At 43.1% G+C, this 24,326-nt stretch overlaps 3 protein-coding genes across 4 annotated transcripts in view; 2 read left to right on the top strand and 1 right to left on the bottom strand.

Moving 5' to 3' along the window:
* Nucleotides 1-6,096, top strand: part of ttc1 (tetratricopeptide repeat domain 1) — a 7,999-nt gene extending 1,903 nt beyond the window's left edge. For both annotated transcript variants that reach the window (XM_015401527.1, XM_015401525.1), the window contains exons 3-8: nt 778-838; nt 2,001-2,113; nt 2,328-2,364; nt 2,822-2,970; nt 5,749-5,803; nt 5,877-6,096. In XM_015401527.1, coding sequence (XP_015257013.1) covers nt 778-838; nt 2,001-2,113; nt 2,328-2,364; nt 2,822-2,970; nt 5,749-5,803; nt 5,877-6,019 — 558 coding nt within the window. In that variant the 3' untranslated portion in view covers nt 6,020-6,096. The remainder of the gene's footprint in view (nt 1-777; nt 839-2,000; nt 2,114-2,327; nt 2,365-2,821; nt 2,971-5,748; nt 5,804-5,876) is intronic.
* An 80-nt stretch (nt 6,097-6,176) lies between these two features.
* pfdn1 (prefoldin subunit 1) lies at nt 6,177-9,387 on the bottom strand. The gene is made up of 4 exons (XM_015401528.1): nt 9,250-9,387; nt 6,906-7,072; nt 6,736-6,820; nt 6,177-6,305 (listed from the first exon to the last, which is right to left on the bottom strand). Exons 1-4 carry the CDS (start codon nt 9,280-9,282, stop codon nt 6,222-6,224), a joined length of 369 nt encoding a protein of 122 aa, XP_015257014.1. The 5' UTR covers nt 9,283-9,387; the 3' UTR covers nt 6,177-6,221.
* An 8,698-nt stretch (nt 9,388-18,085) lies between these two features.
* Nucleotides 18,086-21,252, top strand: LOC107102290 (deoxycytidine kinase-like). The gene is made up of 8 exons (XM_015401533.1): nt 18,086-18,246; nt 18,362-18,483; nt 19,557-19,640; nt 20,090-20,199; nt 20,287-20,434; nt 20,578-20,693; nt 20,766-20,865; nt 20,939-21,252. Exons 1-8 carry the CDS (start codon nt 18,174-18,176, stop codon nt 20,963-20,965), a joined length of 780 nt encoding a protein of 259 aa, XP_015257019.1. The 5' UTR covers nt 18,086-18,173; the 3' UTR covers nt 20,966-21,252.
* The last annotated feature ends 3,074 nt before the right edge of the window (nt 21,253-24,326 follow it).

Here is a 24,326-nt window from a genome sequence, read left to right as displayed (position 1 = left end):
GAGGAGGAGAAGGAGGTGATGCCTTGTATTCCTCTCTATGCCACTTTGCCCCACTTTTTCACAGTTTAAACCAGCCTACACCAGTATATGCCAGACTACACCAGTATAGACCAATCTGCCGCCAGTATAGAGGGGTCTGCCGCCACTATAGACGGGTCTGCCACCTTTGTAGACGGGTCTGCCACCAGTAGGGACAGATCTGCCTCTGCTACAGACCAGTAAACAGAGAGGTATACACTAAATTTTTACCAAAGCATTCCAAAAGTAGTATCTCTGAACACAGAACCAGTGATTTAAATGAGCAGAGATGCTCAAAGGACCTTCAGGGACCAATGAGGGATCCTGAGTTCAGGGGATGCTGAGGTTCTCTTCACGTTTTCCAGCCATGAGAGGATTAATCTGAAGGACATGTGGACTGGTTCCACTGGAGCTGATCTGTAGTTATTGTGGAGCTTTATTGTTCTGTGACATCAGCATAGATCTAGCTAGAGTAGAACTCTCATCTGTTACAGTGGGATCATGTGGAACAGAAGAGGCTCCAGAACAGAGCCTGGAGGAACGCCCCAGGTGAAATGTGTTTGCTGCGAATAAGGGAAACTATTTTCCATTATCTGGAGCCCTTGTCTCTTTCTCAGCTGTGGTTAGGTCCTGTTGTCACGTCTTGGTGTGTCCAGGCCCACTTTAATCAGCATTTCCCCATTTGAACACCTGTACCAGCTGGGCGACACATTCAGGGGACAGGGTCACTGTAGTAAAACTGGGTTGTTTCTGTTTCAGAGTCGTCGGCAGCAGAGTGTAACACTAAAGGAAACTGGAAACAGCCTCTTTAAAGCTGGAGGTGGGTACCATCCTCTGAAGGATCTTCTACTATCAGAATCACCGCCTGCAGCTTGTTTACAGCCTGGGCTCATCTGAAACGTCCAAACACAAAACTTTAGGCTGAGGTAAACCCACGATGAGTGGCTAGGGAAATGGGCTTCTGCTGATCCAGTCTGTGGAGTCACTAGAAGATCCCACTGGAGCGCAGCAGCGGTGCTGCTACCAGTGCACCAGGTCCATTTTGAGTTGGTCTCAGCAGAACCACAGGGAGTTCCAGGTTTTCAGAACCAACGTTGGACTGAAAACTGAACCAACTCTGTTCAGATCTCTGTCAAAGGTTTCCTTATACTAACATGGTATTGATCTGGATTAAAGCCACTGAGGCTTGCAGCTCTCTTCTAGTTTCCTGGAGTTTATTCCAGGTTAATGGAGCAGAAGAACTAAAACCTGCTTGTCCATTTGTGGTTCTGGTTTGGATCCAGCGAGGCTGTTGTTCTCCATTTTCTTAGTTCTAGTGAGGATGCAGACAGCTGCATTCTGGATCAGCTCTAGATCAGATGTTTGATCCACTTTTTGGATCAATTTTTCATCAATTCTACTAAAGATGAATGAAGCAGGAATTAGTTGTTCAAGCTCCTGCTAAGACATCAGTCCTTTAATCCTGGAGATGTTCTTTAACTGATAGAAGGAACATTGTTCCTGTCTTTATGAGCCTCTGAAGGATCAGGTCTGAGTCCATCACTATCCCTAGATTTAGAGCCTGATTATTGGTTTCTTGGATTAGCTGAAGCTGGATGCTAACTTTGAAAAACTCTTTCTTTAGTCCAAAAACTATGACTACAGATTAGTCTAACCTCTGTGTACGTTACCGTAGTAACCGTTTCACCTCAGTTTATCGCAGACATCCAGACCTTACCCATCCTCACATTAGCAGCATTACAGACTTCTTTAACAGGGATTTAACAGAACTGGATGTCAGTGAGAGAACATTGTGTAGTAACAGCATCATGAAAAACAACTTCCCAGTCAGACAGCCACTTAGTATTTTTTAAGACAGGATCAACATGAGGAGGAACCCCATGAGATAATGAACAGGTCCTAATTTTGTGTTTTTACTTTCTGAAATTTAGTTTCTGCTGCAAAAAACGTAATTTAGAAAATCTGTGTTTGTGTCCCTCCAGAGTGGAAGGAGGCGGAGCGAAGTTACACGGAGGCTCTGGCGTTGTGTCCTTTGTGTTTTAGCAGAGAGCGAGCCGTGCTGTTCTCCAACAGAGCTGCTGCCAGACTTCATCTGGTAGGTATATGAAGTTGAAAGTTTACTTTTATGTTGTCATTAGTCTACAAATGTATGTTCTAAGTTCATGTGAGGCGAGAGCATTACACACTACATAACAGACTTGAGCTTTTATATATGTATGTATATATGTATATATATATATGTATGTATGTATGTATATATATTTGTGTGTGTGCAGATGTAGCAGGCTAACAGCTTGTGGTCTTTGCAGGAGCTGAAGGATGAAGCCATCACAGATTGCACCAGAGGTGAGTCATTACATTTTTTTTTTTTGCTTTACAATTAAAGAACTGGACGATGGTTCTGGTTGAACATCCTCCAATCACCGCTAGTGAGGAAGATAATCTGGACAGTAAATCTGTTTGGGAAGAGCCACCCGGCAGACCAGACTCTTCCTGGTATCGTGGACCACTGGATAGGAAGGAGAATCTGTTGTAGAACAGACTGGCCTTCAGCCTCAGTTCTGAACCTTGTTTTTCTAGAAGCTGAAGTCTGAGGAACCCTCTGTTGCCATCTGGATTCTCTGGTTTGACCTAAATGGTCAAACCTCTGTTCTCGGTCCATAATATGGATATTTAGGGCCACCAGAGAGGGTCTCCTCTGTATTTTTTAAGTCTGACTTTGAGGAAGAACTTTTGAGGGAGGCCGAAATGTGTTGAACCACAAGAACTGCTCACTTGATATGTTCTTCTATCGTTTCCATAGCGATAGAGCTGGATCCAGAATACCTGCGGGCGCTGCTAAGGAGGGCAGAGCTCTATGAGAAAACCGAGAAGCTGGATGAAGCTCTGGAGGACTACAAGCAAGTTCTGGAGCGAGATCCAAGCAACAGCGTCGCCAGACAGGCCTGCATGGTGAGTTCACTGACTGCTGGGACCACCAAACACCGAGGTTCTCACTGGGTGTGTGTTGATCAAAGTGACTCCCAAGATGTCCGCTGGTCTTCAGGTCATCCCCACACACTGTTAAGACTAAATTTCTCTTGACCAGCTCTGTCCCACTACCGGTCTGTTTCCATCAGAACCTACTTGGCTTGTTCCAAACTGAGCTGTGCTTAAAAGGACATTAGGGGACTGCTGGTCACTGATTGGCTCAGCAGTGGCAAAATTGATGTCTGCGCCCCGATTTTGACGCTGCATCCTGTGAGGGCCAAAAATATTAAGAAACCTGAATATTTAAAAGTTAGATTCAGGCTTTCTGGCCTGAATCTTACTCTTCATACCGTTGTTTGAACAATTAAGTGCTGGTTATCTTCCCGCAGCAGTGTGTCGCAGTGAGCTTGTTGCAGATATTTTTGATTTATGCCCAATATTGAAGCGTGGTCTGCGCTGTTATTCCACGCCACAACGCAAGAGGGACAATCAGGAATTAGCTATGGGTCTAGATACGGCCGAGGCAGTGAGGAAGTGGGGCAAGTTTGTGTGACAACAGAGGATCCAGGTGGAAAAAGGGTCCCAGCGTTTCACGCACCTCGCTCTTCTAGTTGGTCCATCTTCGTTAGTCGTTTTCCACAATGGCGGTCATACAAACGAAACAAGCCGGTAAGGTACCAAACAGGAAATATGCATAGAGTAGAGCGGATGTAGATTTGACCAATTAGAGGCGTCCTGTCTGCGGTCACCTACAATTTTGGAGAGGTGCAGCAGTGTCTGCGGAAGGGGCGGAGACATATTTGCACTGCGACACACACTAAGATGACCTGAGTATAAATCAGCCTTTACTGGGCTTATTGGTGTGCAGAATGATCATGCAACTAAATTTAAACTGGAATGTTCCACGTCAGTGTAGTCAGTTCATCCAGATTACCATCCAACCTTCAATTATTATTTCTGTTTGAGCCGCTCAGATCCCTGTACACTGGCGGTGCGCTGTCACTAGAAATCCAGTTCAACAGCAGCCTATGGCCTAGTCGCCTCGGCGGCTGGAAGCCATTTTTCATGTACATAATCCAAACTGCAGGCACCAGGATAGTAAAAGCAACATGTTTTGCCTACAGATTCCGTCATTTTAAGTTAATTTAGGTGTTAATGAACTGTTTCAGAGGATTATATCGCTCTGCATCATCAGCGTCTCCCTGCCAGCTCCCAGATCAGCGTCACGCTGCTCCTGCTGCTCTAGACGCGCTGTATGCAGCATGTGCGTTCATGCGATTTTGAAGGCATGGTTTCGAGGGGTGGTCTGAAGACAGAGGCATGGTGGTGTATGTTCAAAGAATAGCTTGCTGGAACCGTTCCCCAAGATCTCCTAGACAACCTTTAAGTGCACAAACCTGCACTAAAAGAGCAAGTTTCAGTCTATTTGCTAACTTTTTTTTCACGTCAGTGGGGTGTCAGCTTCATGCAGCTGACGCTTCTCCTATTTGATGATGCAGCGTAGGGTGTAAACTAGTGATGTTATGAGATGAGCTGAGGCTTCGAGGCGTGTCGAGTAATGGAGGGGGCGTTTCCCGAAGCGCGTGTCGAGGCGTGATTCATTTAGAGGCGGGGCCAAAATGGATGACGTCGTAGGCCTCGCTACCGTGATACCACGTGACCGCTTCGGGAAGTGGTTCAGGAAGCGCAAGAATTTTGATAGGCATCTAAACAGCCTCAGTGTTCAGTCAAGATGTGGGAGTTTTGAAGAGAGTTGCTGTCAGCTGAATAAAGTTTGGATAGATTCTAAGAATAGATTGGTTGGAAAAACAACCAATCTAGTTGCTTAAAACTAATTTGGTTAGAATAAACAATGTAATGATTAAAATTTGAGCAAACCACCAGACACAGTCAGTGTTAACACGTTACTCTTGACTAGTATTTTCCTCCCAGCTATGGTTATCTACATAGGTGGTGTCATCTGCAAGAGACAGGCTCTAACTCTAGAAGTTGATGGTTCAAGATCTGTCTTTGACTTTTGAAAGTTGCGATTAAAGTTAATTATTTTGGCTGATGAGACTAATTTGCATTGTTTTGCTCGAGCAAAAATATAGATTGGGTAAATTAGGTCGGCTTAACACAACTTCCAACCTGATTAAAACCAAAAAAACGTGGAAAAACTATCATGTTTGAATAAAAATGACTAACACCTTTCATTTTGCTCAAAGTAATTTCCCTCTGGGATTATTAAAATATTTCTGATTCTGATTGCCCAGTTTGCCCAATTTGCACAAACACTTTCACTGTCTGCTTGAGTTTTTCACTAAAATGGCAGAAAAACTGTGAACCTTAAATTATTGTTCTAAGAAATTTTACACTTAAAAAAAATTACAAAGATTTTATACACACCAACCTTTAATAATTTCAAGAGAACTTGAAAGGGGGAAAAAAAAGAGTTGCAAAAAACAGATTTTATTACAAACTGTAGTTCTGCTGTCCACCAGTAGGTGGTGACATGTTCACATGAAGCCTCATAAACTGTGGGGATCGTTGAAGCAATTTGGCCAAATGGTTCAATGCCTCATGAGGCTTCATCTCACTATCACTAGTGTAAACAATGCGCATCTGAAATGCAGAGTAATGAACGACCTGCAGGGCTCAGGGAAATCACTGCTTTCACTACATGTTGTGTGATCGCACCATTAGAACTGCTTTTATGATCCAAAGCACTGGTTCTGCTTTAATGTTGTCTCTGACCTTTTTTGTCTGTCTCTCCCTCAGAGGCTGCCTCCGCAGATTCAGGAGCGAAATGAGAAGCTAAAGGAGGAGATGATAGGTACGTAATTCCCCTGAACGCATCGTGTCTCCCTGTTTTTGGTCCCTGAACATCTCACCTGTCTTCTGAGCAGATAAACTGAAGGACCTGGGGAACCTGGTTCTGAGGCCGTTCGGACTCTCCACCAACAACTTCCAGGTCAACCAGGACCCGACCAGCGGATCCTACTCTATCAACTTTGTTCAGAACCCCAACAACAACAACCACACTGGATGATATGAAGTCAATACCCCAGACTGAGGATGAGTGACCCACTGGACTTCAGACCAATCAGGAGCCTGCTTACTGATGACATCATCTGCTGTATGAGCCGAGAATAAAGAGACAGGAAATGACCTAATCATGTTTGTGTGACATCAGACAGGAAACGGGGTGGGGTTTAATGTGTTTATTGTGAGCAGGAAGTGAAGGTGATTGGTCAGTGTGCCCTCCTGGACAGCAGCATCTCTCTGATGTTGTCCTCAGCCTCCTTCACGCTGCGTTCCAGGTACACCTTCTTCTGCTGTAACACATGCAGGGTCAAAGGTCAACCACAGGCTGGACGGATGAAGGCTTCCAGAACCCCTGACCCGTCCAAAACAATAAGAACATTTCAGCTTTTAGCCCACTGAGAACAAAGTTGTTGTTTTTGTACTGTTGGTTAAGCTACAAGTGATGATGTCACAGCCTTGAATGGCTTTGATTGGCTACCTGGAGCCTCAGCTGTAGAATAAAGACTGGTTCTGGATTTTATCGTGATGTCAGAAAAATGTATGTTTACTGATCAGCACCAGAACTCTGGACCGGTCGACTTAACATCTGGTCCTGGAACCCAGATCCAGCAGACGGGTCAGAACCCTCTCACTCCAGAGAGGGGAACAGAGGCATTCAGGGTTCTAACAGGATGAGATGTGAAGCAGGTTCAGGGTCTGCAGGAAATCTCAGCTCTTTACCTCCAGCTCTTTGATCTTATCGTCAACCGTCTTCTGTTTGTCCGTCAGCAGGTCATTGATCTCCTCCTTCGACTGCAGGATGAACCTGAAACAGAACACACCTTAGCGATCCGACCTGCCCTGACAACCCCTTAGCGACCTGACCTCACCCCTCTGGTGGGGGGACTCACATTCGGCCGACGCCCTCGTAGAGTCTCGTGTTACTGGGCAAGGAGGAGATCTCTGCCTGCGTAAGCTTGGTGTGTTTCTGGACTCTGCCCAGCTGATCGATCTGCAGGTCGGCCACCTTCACCTTCTGCTGCGTGTCCATCATCTTCACCTGCAGCTCTGAGAAGGCCTACGGAGACAGAAGACATCACTCTGATCAGAAAGGAGATGTTTTCTTCTAACTTAGGAGCCATCAGCACTTTGGCCCTTGGTCACCGCCAGGGACCACATGAGGGGCCCAGCCAGGCTCTACAAGATGGCGCTGTCCACCAGTGGACATCTTGAAAATCTGATTTTAAATCTGCTTAGAAAATGACAAAAACTAGAATAAAAAGTGTTGATTCTATGAGGCTGGTCTGAAGACATCAGCAGCAATGAAAAGCTGGATGAGAGCAGCTGATCCACAGACAGGAGTTCTGCTGGTTCTGATAAAGTACAGCCAGTGGGAAGAGGCCACTGGATGGTTCACTGACCAATATGTTAGCTATTGAAGCTAGGAGTGCTTCAACGTGCCCAGGTTTTCTCTGGTGTGGGCCGACCCGACCTGGAGGCATCAACATTCAGGGTCAGCAGCACAGATCCACTTGAAATCAAACGCTACAGTTCTAAGAACTGGACTAGGAGGAACCGCTGGGAACTAGCGGCTCACTGCCCCACACACATGCAGGGAGTGACAACATCACACATGCAAGTTTGCAGGTGCTGAGTTTTGCTGGACTGACATGCCCTGACCTGTTCCACATCAGTGTTGTCACACAGCTGATCTGTTCATGAACATGATCTGTAGGGCGGCTGGCTAAGTTAAAAAAGAAGAGCGGAGATCAGAAAAAAAAAAAACAATAGTGGCATTTATTGAAAACTTCACCTCCACAGGATAAATGCCTGGTCTCTGTTAGCGTTTGTCACTGCCACTACAAGCAGCATCAAGTAACTCTGCATTAGCCATGAAGACGGAATAAATATAAAGTATTTGTAGTAAATTGGGCTGAAAAGATGATAGCTAATCCACTACTATCAGCAGATCTGACCTGTTTGGTGGCCTCCCACAGTTCTGTTATCTCCACAGACTTGACACTGGTTAGCAGCTAGTATGTTCCTACATTTTTATTTATATGGCTTTGTTTTTCATATTAATCCTTATTCCTTTCATAGACTGAAGCTGAGCCAATAGGAAGCCAGAGGGACCAAAACAGAGATTCTGATTGGAGGAAATGCCTGAAAACATTTCCAAGAACAAAAGCTACAGTTAGATTAATAATCTTTACTCTGTATTATACTAAAACTAGTGAGTCAGATTAAATTGTAATGCCATTGAAAAGAAATATTGAAGACACGGAAAACTTATTTCACTTTGTGAAACATTAAATAGATTATTATTCAGACAAATGATTTTAAGCCTTTTTCTGGTTAACAGTAAATAAATAATTATATATTGAAGGTTAAAATATTATATTCAGCTCCCCCAAAAAACACGTTAAGAGATGTGGCCTTAATGAAAAGTATATCTAATGCTGTTGAAAAGGGTTGCTGTTTAATTGGAGCACATGTTCTAGTTTATTTAATATAACTGACCATTATTATTAATTTATACTTACTGTTTCAGTAATACAACCTACTGTGCAGGTAAACTACTTCACTTCTATTAAAACACAATGACCAAAATATATTATTTATAGGCTGGAAATGATTCTGCTACAGACAGAATCATTTTCACCATCGACACAAAGCAGTGCAGTGAAAAAAATATTCTACTGGAAAGGATGTTTGACATGATCCCTGTTTTTAAATGCAGCAGTTTCCTGATTAGCTGCCTGACTGATGCTGAGTCTGACCCTGGAATCAGGGCTAACCCGGCCCACTGGGTCAGTCTGGACCATGATGGTGACCCGAATCCTCCAGAGGATCAGCCCTCTGCAGCATCAAGCTGCACTGACTCGGTTCTGGACCGCAGCAGGTGACGGATCACCAGTGGTTCTCCTGAAGAACCCTGCAGGTCACGTTAGCGAACGGATAATCTGGCTACAAAACCGGGGTTCTTTCTCCAGAACAGGGTCAGCTATGATGAAATAATGTTGGACCCACTCTATCAGAACCTGGTTCTTTCATATAAACCCTCCTCGTTGGTTGGTTTAACCGGGTCTGATGAGATGCAGTCACACCTCCAGCCTCCGCATGCTAACAGCTAGCAGCGGATAAAAGCTAACTGCGCGGACAGGGTGCGAGTTCCTGGCCCATGAGTGAGCGCGCTGGCAGGTATCAAAGAAAGGCCAACGGGCTGAGGTCGAACCTCGAACAGAACTTCGGTACCTTTTTCAGCTCCAGATCCACGGGGGCCGCCATTGTTACCGGAATGCTCTTCTTCTCCTTCTCCTGTGGGCGTTTCTCGGCGCCTCAGAGCCCCCTAGAGGCCAGCTGCTGACGATGACGTTTCAGGTTCCTGATCAGAGCCGATAGAAATTAATAATGGCGTTTCTGATAATGGATTTATTTTATTTTTAGACTTCTATTAGGCTTTTGACACTGTAGAACATGGTTTTATATTTCAACGTTTAGAAAAGTTTGGATTTGGACAGCATTTTATAACAATTATAAAAACTCTGTATCAAATTAAGGAATGGCTCATCTCCTAGATTGCCAGAGGAATCGGACAAGGGTGTTCTGTCTCCCCCTACCTGTTTCTTTTGGTAGCTCAGCTTCTGGCAGATCACATTAAAACCAGTATGGAGAGATATTTGTGCCTTCGGTTTGAGCGCCCAGAAACCAATCCGAGCGGGCAGTGAGACAACACGCGCTCGCTCAAAACCGCTCTGGCGCGCACTCAACTCTGAAAAGCTCTTCTTAACAAGCTGAGAAGAGCTTGTTGCCTCTCTATAATCAAATTCTATGAAACAATTTAGTTTTCTTTAAAAATCAAATAATTATTTATGTATATTTACTCTGCAAATTCTTCCTCAAAATATCTAATAAATGAATCTTTTCCTTAATACATTCAAATTATCTCCTCATATATCTTCTCTGGCTTTCATATTTATGACATTCCAGTCTAACATGTTCTATTGTTTCATATTTTCCACAGTAATCACATTTGCCAGTAGTTTGCTTTTGAATTTTGAAGTGTTTAATTAAGTCCTGTATGCCCAAATCTTAACCTTGTTATCACTCTCTCCTCCTTTCTATTTCATCTTCCATTTCTTCCTTTTCCTACTATCTCCTGAATTTTATTTAAAGAAACACCTTCCTGTTTTTCCTTCATCCCACCTTTTTTGCAATTTTTCATCAGTTTTTCTTTAATAATACTCTTTCCCTGCGATTTACTTGTTTAACTGTAAAACTAATATGATTTTGAATCGCCCTCTTTGCCATTTTATCTGCCCTCTGGTTTCCTTCAACGCCAATATGTTGTGGAAGCCACACAAATATCAAACTATCAAACCCATTTTTTTATTCTGAATAGTGTATGAAATATTTCTAATAAAATGTCCATCCTACTATCTGTCTGGTTATATTTTAAACTTAATAGTGCAGAGCTTAAATCTGAACAAATTCCTGTTTTTAATGGTTTTATGTCTTCTTACCATTGTAAAGCTAATAATATTGCCAATATTTCCCCTGTGTACACTCATAATCCATCTGAAATTCGTTTTCCTATTTTTATATTGAATTCTGGTATTAAAAAAGCTATTCCTATTTTCCTTGTTATTTTTCATGCATCTGTATAAATCTGAATATATTGATAATAATTGTCTAAATGTAACTGTAGTAAATTAATATCTACCGTATAGATTTATCTTGTTTCTTTTCCATTAGTGACATTTCTACTATTGCTTCTGTTAGAATCCATGGTGGTATAACTGATATTGGTGTCTGAGTGATTTCTAAATTGGTGATTTTAAATTCTTTTATTTTGCTTTCAATTCTCCATCCAAAACTCCTCCTTTCTTTTCTTTTCTTTTCTTTTTCCCAACATGGATTTGGCCGTTCTTCTTCTTCATCATCTTCTCCTTTTTTTATGGAAGTTGGCAACCAACTTATTGATGTGCCATGATGGCTGTTGATGGGAAGGGGGGTTAATAGGTGTTTCTGGTAATAAAAACATCTTTAACTATTAATTGATGAATTCCTTCATTTCCTTCTTCAGAATGTACATTTCTTCATTATGTTTAAAAGACGTATTTCATCATCAACCTTAATGTTTGCTGATTAAATATATGATTTGATTGAAACCACTGCTATGACTGCTTCCTGCCACTGGATCGGAGCCAGAGGCGTAGCCAGAACATGTTTATAAGGGCGGCCAGGCAATAACCAATGTACATTGTTGAGGGGTGGCTGAAAGTGGATAGGCGCCAGAACCTCTGGGTCGATCTACATTGTTCCAACAGGAAAATTAATGAGCACAATGTCCATATTTTCTAAATAAAAACAAAATATCCTTCCCTGCAGCCTTTGCTAAAAAAAAAATAGGCGCATATATTTAAACATCTTCCAAGATAAAATGTATACTGGATACAATTCTCTCAGGTTTGAGTTCTGGGCCGAACATCTTTTCCATTGTCATTAGTTACTTTTATCAATAATCATTCTGCAAGAAAATTATATATTTATAAGTACTAATATAAGTACTAATATCTACATAAATTGATTATTTAATACTTTTTTATTAAAATAGTTATCAATGATTTCACTGAATACTCCTATATGACTTGCAGAGAGAAATTATTTTCTCTTTACTACCCCATATAACACAAAATGTAGATCTGAAAAAGCATTAATTCTGTATTTATCGTCTTTAATGTCAGTATAATGATGTGCATAATTAACCACAGTGTTTTTGTTGTCAAGTAAATGTTAATATATGAAAAATTTAAATGTTTTGAATATTCCACTTGAGAGTATTACTGCTGCCACCCTCTGTATTAGAGAGAAAAAGATGGTAGGGGTGGCCACACGGGTGGCCATGGCCACCCCTGGCCCTCCATCTAGCTCCGCCCCTGATCAGAGCTACTGAATACAATCTGCTGCTGAATGTTGTCATTCAAACAGAGATCTGCTGGGAAACTGTTAGAAGCAGTGAGTTTGAGTCTTTATATAGACAAGGCCTCGTATTGCTTGGAAACATGCAAATGGGAACCGATGAACCAAACTACCCACTCATCAGTTTCCATTTGCATGTTTCCAAGCAATGCAAGGCTTTGTCTATATAAAGACTCAAACTCACTGCAGATCTAGACATTTGAATTGAGAAAGCTTCCTGGAGAGGTGGCGAAACGTCTTCAAATCTTGGAAATCAAGTCCAACTTTTACGGATTTACAGATAACACAGTTGCAGGAAATAAGGTAAGAAACTTAAAAGCTAAAATACATAAACACAATGCAATAAAATAGAATGAAAATAGAATATAATAAAATAAGTAAAAATGTAAATAAAAATGTTTACGAGGTGTCCACTTAGACTCGATTAAGAGCCAGGGAGAAGAAGTGTATTTTTAGTGAGTATTTGAAAACCTCAAAGGATCCTGCAGATCATATGTGCCAGCCTCAGACCGTGCTGAAGACCTTCAGAGGACAGACACCTTCACATGGTTCTCCTGAGGACCTGAAGTCATGTTTTGGACCCCAGTGGGCTCTCAGTTACAGAAAACTCAGCCTGAAGCTTCTGGATGTGGAACAAGGATTTGCTTTCCTCTGATTCATCTTTTACTCTGGAGCTGAACTCTAGCTGGCATTAGAACATCCACAGACTCGAATGAGAACAGGAACCCAAGGAGAACATCACCAGAACCAAACATGAGATAAAACACATCCAGCTCCACCATAGAACAGTCAGAGAGATGATAACTGATCATCAATATCATCAGAACATTCCATGTGATTCTTCTGAAATATAGAAGCTGTTTGGGAAGATTTTATTGGATCAAACATGAACAGTTTGTAAAAAGTTGTGTTAGGATAAATATCATTGATGATTTGTAAGTTTATTACACCTTGGTATTGGCTGCCTGTTGCGTGTCAGAACTGATGTTTTCCACAATAGTTTATCTGGTTAAGACGGTTCCTCTGTCCGGATATACAGTTATAATCTTCATTCTGTACGTGGCAAAGATTTGGGAGCCAAGAACGAAGTGTAATATTTTGATAAGGCTGGAGCCATGAATTTCTCCTCATCTGCTAAAGTGTATGATGTAATGATGTGGCAGCCTGGAGATGTATAAAATGCCTTTTTGACTGTTAATCGGGGCCACTTCCTGAGAGGTAAGCAGCTGCCATTCTGTAATTCTAAGCATTTTCTCTGATCTGAGTAAGATTACAATTTCTATCAAAGTCTGCTGTCAAGTCTCCTGGTTATCTATTACATATATATTATGGGGTGTTGTTTAAAGAGTATGTCCTTAGTGATCTCTTTTCAGGGAAAAGAACCGGAGAGAGAAAGCTTCCAGTTGTAGACACACAGAGAACTGATCTTTAACAGCTATCTGGCCTCTGATCAATATCGAGAAAACAGCAGTCTGTAAAACTTTGAGGCCACATCAGTAGAAAAATAAAGGCAGAACTTTGGGTTTGATTTTCTGAAATCTCTCCCTCCGCTCCAGGTTCAGGTAGCAAAGTGTTTGTTTTTTTAACAAAACCGAACAACAGAAAAGGCTCCTGTCAGAGAATGTGTTTTACGACAGACACTTTATGGGAGATGTTACGACAGTGAAGTGTTTTATGGCAGGGGATGGTTTTGTTCGAACAAACAAAGTTTATTACAAGGTGTCAGAAGTGGCAGAAGTGTTTTTGTTTGGAGAACCCGGCGGAGTGGTCTGATTGGAAAAAACGCCTTTTCCGTTACAGGATGGCAACTAAACATGATAAGGAGGATGGTCCGGTGCAAGTGAGCACGCTGGTTTATGCACTCGGTAAGGAAGCGGAGAACATACTGAGCTCTTTCACCTACGGAGAGGGTGAAAATGAAGATCAGTTTGACGTGGTTATGGCAAAGTTTGATGCCTACTTTATTCCGAGACGCAACGTTATCCACGAACGGGCTTGTTTCAACCAGAGAGTGCAGCATGTTGGTGAACGCGCAGAGACATTTATCCGAGCACTGTACGAACAGTCAGAGCACTGTGAATTTGGGGCAAACCGAGATGAACACATTAGAGACCGGATCGTGGTCGGCATCTCGGACAAAGAGTTGTATAACAGAAGCTGCAGCTCATCCCGAAACTCACTCTGGATGTGACGGCACAGGAGGTACGGAAGTCCGAGGAGGTGAAAACACAGGTTAACAAGCAGGGAGAGTGAGTCTGTGCTGTCCAAGAAGTTGCACAGAAACATGGCGGTGCGCGGGTTAAAGACTGGAGACAGCGCCAGGACAAGCAGAAATACAAAGACAGTGACCGCAGACGATGTGGACAATGCGGCAAAACACCACATAGCCAATATGATGAGTGTCCAGCAAGACAGTCCACGTGCAACAGATGTGGGAAAAAGGGTCACTGGGAAAGAGCATGCAGAAGCAGGCTGGTGAGTGAAGTTACAGAGGATGATGAACAAAACTTGCACTGCAAGATAATGCTCAGCCCTATGCAGTAGCCACAGCACCCCTATTAAAAGCAGTGAAGGAGGAGCTGGACCGAATGGAGACAAATTAAATCATCGAGGCTGTAACAGAACCAACGGAGTGGTGTGCACCGATGGTGCCGGTTCCGAAAAAAGAATGGAAAAGCACGCATCTGTGTCGACCTCAAGAGACTAAATAAAGCTGTCAAAAGAGAGAGGTTCATTCTGCCCACAGCGGAAGAGATGATAACCCAGTTGGGTGGGTCCACAGTTTTCTCTTCTGTGGACGCAGCTTCTGGATTTTGGCAGATCCCTCTGGACAAGGACAGCCAGAGACTAACTACTTTCATAATACCTTATGGAAGGTATTGCTTCAAGCGTCTCCCTTTTGGGATCACAAGCGCCCCGGAAATATTACAAGGGAAAATGGGAGAGACTCTCGAATGGCTGCAGGGAGTTGCAGTCTATATGGATGACATCATCGTCTTCGGGAGGGACATGAGTGAGCACAATGAGCGCCTGCAGAAAGTAATGGCACGTCTGGGGTCAGCAGGCCTGAAGTTAAACACAGAGAAATGCACACTGAGAAAGACTGAGTTACATTTCTTGGGCCAGGTGATCAACAAAGATGGTGTGCGACCTGACCCAGAAAAAGTGTCATGTATCAATAAGCTCACCCCACCTGAGAGCGTCCAAGAGCTAAGGAGAGCCCTTGGTATGATAAATGATTTAGGGAAATATATTCCTGACCTCGCCACAGTGGGCCAACCACTGTATGAACTGCTAAAGTCAACATCAGTCTGGGTTTGGGGTCCTGCACAGCAGGCAGCCTTCGACAGAATCAAAGAGCTTCTCACAACATCCCCTACCTTCATGTACTATGATGCTAACAGGAGCACTGTAGTCTCAGCTGATGCTAGCAGCTATGGAGTGGGCGGTGTCCTGTTACAACTCCATGGTGAAGACTGGAGACCAGCGGCATTCGGTTCAAGAAGATTAAGCGATGCTGAAAAGGGGTATGCTCAAATTGAAAAGAAATGCCTTGCATCTGTGTGGGCGTGTGAAAGATTTGAGAAATATCTCTATGGCCTGCCTGCATTCAAACTGATTACAGATCATAAACCTCATTCCACTGATGAACTCCAGAGACCTTGATAACACTCGAGTATGCTGTCAAACACTCCTCATGCGATTGATGAGATTCAACTTGGAGGCTGAATATGCACCTGGGAAAACACTGGTTGTGGCGGACATGCTGTCCGGGAGCCCTCAGTAGGGAACGGTGCACAGCAGAGACTGCCATACAGATGTTGAGTCACAGACAAAGATGGATGGCATCAGAGCAGAGACAGCCGCTGATGAGCAGCTCCAAGTTGTAATTGGGTACATTAAAAATGGATGGCCTGAACACATACAACACACACAGAGCTGTACAAGAGAATACTTTCCTGTGAGAAATGCACTGTCTGTGCATAATGAGTTGGTACTCAGAGGGAGTAGGATAGTGATACCTGGGTCAATGAGAACAGAAATGTTAGAACGCATACATGATGGTCATCAAGGACTTAACAAATGCAGAATGAGAGTAAACACTTCGGTGTGGTGGCCTGGCTTAACTTCACGAATCACACACAAAGTGGAGAACTGCATGTACTGTCGGGAGCACAGGAGGGCACAAAACAAAGAACCTCTCCTGTCAACACCCCTCCCAGACAGGCCATGGAGAAAAATCGGCATAGATCTTTGTGAGCATGGAAAAGAGAACTTTCTTGTCATATCAGACTATTATTCCAGATACCTGGAGATTCTCCACATGCCAGCCACCACAAGCGCTCAGGTGTCTCTAAAGCTGAAAGCTACTTTTGCCCGGTATGGAATACCAGAAGAGGTTGTCAGTGACAATGGGCCACAGTTCAGCAGTGAAGTCTTCAAAGACTTTGCCCATGAGATGGACTTTAAGCATGTGACCTCCAGCCCCCACAATCCACAGGGCAACGGACATGGTGAACGTGCAGTGCAGACAGCCAAAAGAATACTTCAACAAAAAGATCCACTACTGGCTCTTATGATCTATAGATCCTCACCGCACAGCAGCACTGGTGTCAGCTCGGGGGAACTATTAATAGAAAGGAAAATCCGAACAACTTTACCTACTCTGGATAAAGTCCTGCAACCAAAATGGCCAAACCGACAGCACATCAGAGCTAAGGACGCTGTGGAGAAGAGGAAGCAAGCTTTCCACTACAATAAGCGACATGGTGTGAGACCGCTCACACCACTGCAGCCAGGAAAACCTGTTCTCGCTAGGCTGGACAATCAGAAGACCTGGTCCACACCTGCAGAAGTGGTTAGGGAGAGTACAACAGAGAGGTCATATGTCATCGCTACAGAGAAAGGAGCCCTGTACAGGTGAAATCGTCGTCATCTCCAAGCACTGTCTGAGGTGGGGTCCTCAGTTGAACAATCTGTGGAACCTAACACACCTGATGTTCAGGCGAGCTCTGGAGGTAGCTCTCCTGGCCCTAAGGAGACCCCTAGTGGGCTATCTCAAACCAGATCAGGTAGAGTTGTTAAACCTGTTCAGAGATTAGATCTGTAAGGGATGTTATGGTCAAGTTGTTCTAGAGGAAATCTGATATTGTGTAGATATAATACAAAGCTGTTTGTTGACGAAGCCCTAAATGGCTGGCTACTGAAAATAAATGAAGACGTTACTGTTGCCATGCAGAATCAATACTGTATGCATTAGTGATGATACTGTTCGCCAGTGTTATTGTTTTTTCAAAAAAGAGGGAGATGTCAGAGAATGTGTTTTACAACATACACTTTATGGGAGATGTTACGACAGTGAAGTGTTTTATGGCAGGGGATGGTTTTGTTCGGACCTGTGTTAAGAGAGCACATGTTAAATAAAACATGCTGAAACAACAACAAGGAACTCATTATTTTAGAATAAACGAACAAGTTTATTACAGCTCCCATTTTTTATTTTTTCAATTAAAACAAAATGAGAAAGACATCTTTTGTTGTTGGTACCAGAGTAAAGTAAAACACACACATTTGGTTTTTGAAAATTCCTGTTTACATGTTTTGTTGCTTATTTCTGAATGTGACAGCAGGCAGGCCGGAGGAGGAAGTGAGTTTAGAAACTTCAAAATAAAGGTATATTTTATCGCGTCTTCTGGTTTTCAGTATTTTTTCTGTTTTTTGTTTGTTTGTTATTTAAGTGCAACACTAACAGCTGGTTGTTTGAGTGAACAGGATGTATGAATATTATTGAATCTAACGATATTGCATATATTTCAACATTTTAATGCTAATTATTTTCTTTCTACATAAAGAGAGGCTCCACAGTCAGAACTGAAAGGTTCCAATAGGTTTTATTAATTAAATTCTTTATAAGAATGTTTTCCTCTGAGTGAAAATGAAAACTTTATTGGATCAGATGAACAACTCAAAAATCTCCATAGTTCCGGGAGGCGGTAGTGCGACGTTTCTATGGTTACCGGGGCACACGTAAGCTGCAGCCTGCGAATTGAGACGCAGCTGTAGACTCTAGAAGCCCGGCCCCGGAAGTAGAGCTTGTTGAGCGCGGCATTTAAGCTGAGAAGCGGCTCGCGGGTTTTTACTATCCCAGCGCGCGCAGAGAAGCAGCCGAACCTTTGTCCTGCTGGTTCCGACCCAACATGGCCACCCCTCCTAAGCGGCTCCGTGGTTCTTCACGCAGACACCGGAAGGTCTCCATCGAGGGGAACATCGGTAAGAAAATTAGAACCATGGAGTCCAGGAGGAACCAGAACTCGGGGAGCTTGCAGAGGGCGGGCTGACGGTCCGGTACCGGTTCGGGGGGCTAACCTGTTACTGTTCTGTTCAGCTGCAGGGAAATCTACCTTCGTCCGCCTGCTGCAGGCCTCCTCCTGCTCCTCGGACTGGGAGGTGATCCCAGAACCGATCGGGAAATGGTGCAACGTCCAGAACAGTGAGGACATCTACCAGGTGAGAATGAGGAGGGTCCAGACCCGCTTAGGCCTGCATGGAGGTTCTGTTCTGCTCTAGCTTTGTTACCATTTAAAGCTGCTGAATTGATGGGTTTTTTTTTTCCATCAACCCTTTGAATCAGGAAAAATAAATGAAATATTTAAAGATTAAATCATTTTATTTGTTTGTTTCCTAATTTTAACTTGCATTAAAAGACAAAATAATTTGCTTAACTCAAACTTTCACCTACATCCTGATATATGAATAGTTTTAGACTCAATCATTTGGACCATTTTTTTGTGAATGTGACGTCGGCAGCACAATGGATCTTGGGACATGGAGGCTAAAGGCAACATTAAATATATCTAGAGTCAATAATCTAGAATGATTGTCAGATGACGGAGGGAAATTAATCTGACCAGGAGGAAGAGGATGGCAGCTGGGCCTTCTTTACATCCAGAAGTTAAACCACGCCTCCTGAGAGCGACAAGGTGCGGAGATGAAGGAATAGGAAGGAAGGAAAAATAGAACAGGAATAGTTTGGATTGTTTTCTCAAAACCGTGTGGTAACAGACTGCCTGCTGGAGAACAGAAGACTGAATAGAAGAGAAGAGAAGGAGGAGCCATTCCAGGTCCTCCATGTTTTCCATGTGTCACGGCGTGCTGCTCTGACCAATAGGATCGTTTGAAAGGTGTGAAACCTACCTGCCCTCTGGACCAGCTCTGCTTTTTACTAGTCTTTAAGTTTAATTAAACTGAACTCTAGAAATAAAGTAAATAGAATAAATGAGAACAGATATCAATCATGTTGATGGATGTCAGGTAGTGCAATAGTGCACATATAAACGTGAAAACCAGCAGCAGCACTGCTGTTCAACACGCTGTAGAATGGATTGAAATATTTTTTTTTAAACGGATGGGTCTGAAGAGTCAGAAAGCAAGGAGGACTCCACTTGGCCAGGGGAGCGGAGGATGTGTGTTCTCCCTGGTCTGTACCAACACGGTCTATCAATGTCTGTGATGATTATGTTCCACCTGTTTCTTTGGTCAGTGAATGCACCACGGCTGATTGACTGTCTCTCTGTCTCCAGGAGCTGAGTTCCTCGCAGAAGAGTGGAGGGAACCTCCTGCAGATGTTGTACGACAAACCGAGCCGCTGGGCATACACCTTCCAGGTATCTATGGCTGACTCCGCCCCCTCTGGCCATTTTCTCTCTCCCTGGCCTGTCTCTCTCCCTTTCCCTGACCCGTCTCTCTCTCACCCAGTGATTGGCTGGTTTAGGACACAGTTTAAATAATTAACTGTTTATTTTTGGTCAGGCAAAGATGATAATTTGGCTCACCAGGAGAAATAAAATAAGGGAAATGTTGAACTGATGTTCAGAGGCCTGGTGGCTTACTGTCTGCCTATTATAGGATGTCGTCCAACTTGAATGGGTTTGTTTCTATTTGGGGAGGTGGAGATGTTTTAGGTCAGTTTTTGAGGGGGTGGACTTTGTGTCTTTTTTTTTTTTTCTTTTGGGATGTACCTACATATGAGTATATGTAAGTAATTTGGTTGTGTTTATTATAAATGAAACATTGGACCAACAAAGGGAGTCTATTGTCTGTTTCTCTCTCTCAGAGCTACGCCTGCCTCAGCAGAGTTCGTTCTCAGCTTCAGTCTCCGTCAGCTAAACTACTCCAGGCAGAAAACCCGGTTCAGTTCTACGAGCGATCCGTTTACTCAGACAGGTAAGCTGGAATCAGAACATGGAATGTGTGGCAGTAGTTCTGCCAGGTCCTGGATTGGGTCTGAGGTTCGATTCTGTTGCCTGTCAGGTTGGTGTTTGCATCCAGCCTGTTTGAGAGTGGCGACCTGCTGGAGACGGAGTGGAGCGTCTACCAGGACTGGCACAGCTGGCTGCTGAAGCAGTTCGAGGCCGACATCGCACTGGACGGCATCATCTACCTCAGAGCCCCCCCAAAGGTAGCCACGCCCCCTTCTCCAACCATGAGTTCCACTTAGAGCCCAGGTTCCCCTCTGCCTGCAGTTAGAACAGCAACAAAAAGTCTCCCTGATTCTCAGAGCTGGCTGACCTCTGACCTCAGCTCTGTGTTGATGTTTTGCAGCGCTGCATGCAGCGGCTGCTGCACCGCGGCCGCGAGGAGGAGCAGGGCGTTCCTCTGGAGTACCTGGAGCAGCTTCACCTCAAACACGAGGCGTGGCTCTACCACAGGAACCTCAGGTGAGACAGACGCTTGGGTGATGATGACGGCGCCACCTTCAGCATGCCACTCACTCATGTCTCTGTCTTCAGGATGGACTTTGAGTACCTCCAAGACCTTCCTGTCTTGGTTCTGGATGTGGATAAAGACTTCCAGAACGATCCGATCAAGCAGGAGGACATCCTAGAAAAGGTGAGCTTCTCCCTAAGGCTCCTGCACCATTTCTTCTTCTTCAACTGTTTTAATGACATGTTTTAACTTGCAGGTCAAAGACTTCCTCACCCTGTTGTGAAGCTCTTCCAATCAGAGCTCAGAGTGTCAGCATCCAGGCTCCTGATTGGTCAGCAGCTCTGGGTTTTTTGTAAAGTTTAATTTTTTTATTTTTTTTATTTGGAGAGAAAAAAAAGTCCTGTGTGTGTGTGTATAGACAATGGTGTGATCTTTTTTTTTTTTTTCTACATGCCAGCTCCTTCGGGTTTCTTCTGCTCTTAACTGCACGAAACGTTCGAGCAGAACGAGTCGTGATGTTTTCAGGGTCACAGCTAGCTTCTGTAAATAAATGAAATCTGACCCAAACTGTGAGCTGACTCTTATTTGTTCTGGTTCTATTGAACCCACAACAGGACCCTCTCTTTGCTGGTTTATAAACGAGAATAGGCAGCTGTTGTATCTATGGCAACACAGTGACTCGCCATGTGCATGGCTGTAGCTCTATGGTGCAGGGTAATGTAAAATCAAACATGCCCCTTACTTAAAACAAATGTGTATATGGTCTTTTCATATACCTAACAACTGAGTGTCTCCATGGCGACGGGGTCAAACCGCTCCTCCGATAAAGGGGAACTCTGTTGCCTTAACCACTGCAGCGGAAAGTGGGACAGTATATGACCCAGGTTTAAATTTTCACTCATGCCATGTTAAAGATCCACAGACTCTGCTAAGTCATCATGAATGGGTCAGACTCACCGAGGCCATTCAGAACCAACACCTGTTTCAGCAGGACCAGCCCCATTTAAACCCAATCGGAATCATGATCCATTCTACACCTGATAAGCCCTGAGAGTGGAACCCAGGCGGAACATCCATGGAAGTTCTGATTTATGGCTGCAGCTGGACATCCTGTCTAAAATTCAGATTCTATCTGGCCTGGAAGGTCGTTGAGAACGGCTGAAAGAATAGATTCTGAGTTGATACTTTAGTCTCAGCCTTGGAGGGAAACGGGAGCGCCATCATCCTGTGGAACTTGCTAAGGTGGTTATTCTGAGAAGGCCCCCCCTCCTGGTATCACTGGGATAAGACACCCATACAGAACTAGTTAGCGCACCTGTCCGCAGGCTACCCCCACTGATCTCTATTCACTTCATTGCTGATAACCTGAAAAATGTGAAGCCACTGGCTGCCATCTTGATACTCTCCCCTCCCACTGAGATGTGCAATAATTATGCCTGTATGTGTAGCATTTGGCTGCAAAAACAAGCAGTTTGCCGGGTGTGGGAAGACATCTCTCAGGTTATTTTTACATTCAGTGGATGTAGAAACCAAGAAAATTCATATGTACACTAATGTATCCTGTTTATGTAGCGTAACATTGGTCTGGCTATCTCAGGCCGACTTAAAGGCATTGCCTGAGTTCACCATTGACGTGTCTTATGTTAGAAAATAGAAAGTAGAATAAATAGAAAATAATTCACTGTGAAATGTCAATGCTGTAATTCTTAAGTGGGTAATGCTCTCATTTTTTATCGTTTCTCGTTTGAAAAAGCCATGTGACAAAACATATTGTAAATATTTTTAAAAGGTAATGCACAGACACAACAAAAGTATATGGCAATATGCAGTTTGCAAATAGGAAAATACTATAGCATTAACAGACATGTACTTGTAATTCAGTCTTGATGTGAAATCTAGGAATTATCTATAATATGTATTCCAAAAAAGTAAAAAAAAAAAACAATCAACTGGACTTTGAAGTTGATTGAAGTTAAAGAGTTTGAAGACAATTCGCTTTTTCAATTCAAAATGTCAGGAATAGCGTTGAGTTTAAAGCTTTATACAGTAGCCCAACAACGCCTTGTTTTTGCTTAGAAAACATGCAAATTAAAATGGACGAACGGGTCCACCCCTTTGTAATGGGGTCGTTTGGCTTCTTTGCTAATTTGCAATACCCAATACCTGTCTGTGTCTCTGAAAGGGGGTCGTTAAATGGAATAAGAGCAACCTCCTCGGGAAAAGACTGCAGTACATCTACACCCACTGCTCCCTATTTATTCACTGGATTGCTGATTTCCCATTGGTAGTTCAGGGTTGAAGTGAAGCCACCGGCCACCATATTGGTACTCCCTAGTTAGACCAGTCACAGTGTAAACAATATGTACGTGACAGCATAGATGATTTTCTCATTTTCAGGGGGACTTAGGACTTTTAAAATAAAATTAAATTCATCACCTTGACACACTCTCCGTTTCATAGCATAAGTAGATTAATTTAGAAAAATAGGAACATCACATCGCATAGTCAGTATGAAGTTAATGAAGTCTATAAATCATGTAATATAACATATTATACAAATCCCTCACAACAAAATAAATGTGCTAATGAAGCACAATAATACAGATGTACCAAAAGTGCTAAATTGATGAGGTACATGTAATATATATATATATTGATGACATTTTTTGTGGTAATTCCATATTACATGTAATTTTAATATTTCACATCAAGTCTGAATTACAAGTACAAGTCTGTTAAGGCTACAGTATTTTCCTATTTTCAAATTGTGCATGCATGATGCCATATATTTTTATGCTCTGTCTATACATTAGCCTGTTTGAGTTGCTTTTTTTTCCGTCAGAATATAACATGCATTATATTTCAGCACGTTACTTTTACAAATGAAATTTACAACAAACACTATAAAAACAACAGCATTATCCACTTAATAATTACTATATTTCCATTTACCAGTAAATTACTTTCTATTTACTCTACTTTCTATTTTCTAACATTAGAGACAATGTCGATGGCGAACTCAGTCAATGTCTTGGAGCTGGTCTGAGATAGCCAGACTAATGCTATACTATACTATAGGATACATCACCGTATATATGGATTTACTTGAGTACATTCACTGACTGTGAAATTTCCTGTGAAACGTCTTTTCAGAGCTGGCAAACTGCTAGATTTTGCAGCCAAATGCTACACACATAGCTATATGGCGTGTCTCTGTGGGAATGGGGATTACCAATATAGCGGCCGGTGGCTTAACTTTTTTTCGGCTATCAGGAATCCAGTGAATGAATAGAGATCAGTGATCTGATATGGTAGCTCACCTGTCTACAGGTTACCTGCCGGTCTTACCCGTTAGCTCACCTGTCTACAGGTTACCTGCCCATTTCACGTATTAGCTCACCTGTCTACAGGTTACCTGCCCATTTCACGTATTAGTTCACCTGTCTGCAGGTTACCTGCCCGTCTTACCCGTTAGCTCACCTGTCTACAGGTTACCTGCCCATTTCATGTATTAGCTCACCTGTCTACAGGTTACCTGCCCATTTCACATATTAGCTCACCTGTCTACAGGTTACCTGCCCATTTCACATATTAGTTCACCTGTCTGCAGGTTACCTTCACATCTCACCCGTTAGCTCACCTGT

This window comes from Cyprinodon variegatus, unplaced genomic scaffold (genome assembly GCF_000732505.1).
Source record: "Cyprinodon variegatus isolate N-32 unplaced genomic scaffold, C_variegatus-1.0 Scaffold1231, whole genome shotgun sequence".
NCBI lineage: Eukaryota > Metazoa > Chordata > Actinopteri > Cyprinodontiformes > Cyprinodontidae > Cyprinodon > Cyprinodon variegatus.
This window is presented reverse-complemented; position numbering and strand designations above follow the sequence as displayed.

What these genes read in the sequence shown, in the direction of transcription:
- pfdn1 (XM_015401528.1), bottom strand. Translation starts at nt 9,282, where the DNA reads ATGGCGGCCCCCGTGGATCTGGAGCTGAAAAAG. An exon ending in TGGATCTGGAGCTGAAAAAG is followed by an intron (nt 7,073 to 9,249) that starts GTACCGAAGTTC and finishes CTGTCTCCGTAG; the next exon opens with GCCTTCTCAGAGCTGCAGGT. An exon ending in TACGAGGGCGTCGGCCGAAT is followed by an intron (nt 6,821 to 6,905) that starts GTGAGTCCCCCC and finishes GTTCTGTTTCAG; the next exon opens with GTTCATCCTGCAGTCGAAGG.
- LOC107102290 (XM_015401533.1), top strand. Translation starts at nt 18,174, where the DNA reads ATGGCCACCCCTCCTAAGCGGCTCCGTGGTTCTTCACGCAGACACCGG. An exon ending in ACCTCAGAGCCCCCCCAAAG is followed by an intron (nt 20,435 to 20,577) that starts GTAGCCACGCCC and finishes GATGTTTTGCAG; the next exon opens with CGCTGCATGCAGCGGCTGCT. An exon ending in CTCTACCACAGGAACCTCAG is followed by an intron (nt 20,694 to 20,765) that starts GTGAGACAGACG and finishes CTCTGTCTTCAG; the next exon opens with GATGGACTTTGAGTACCTCC.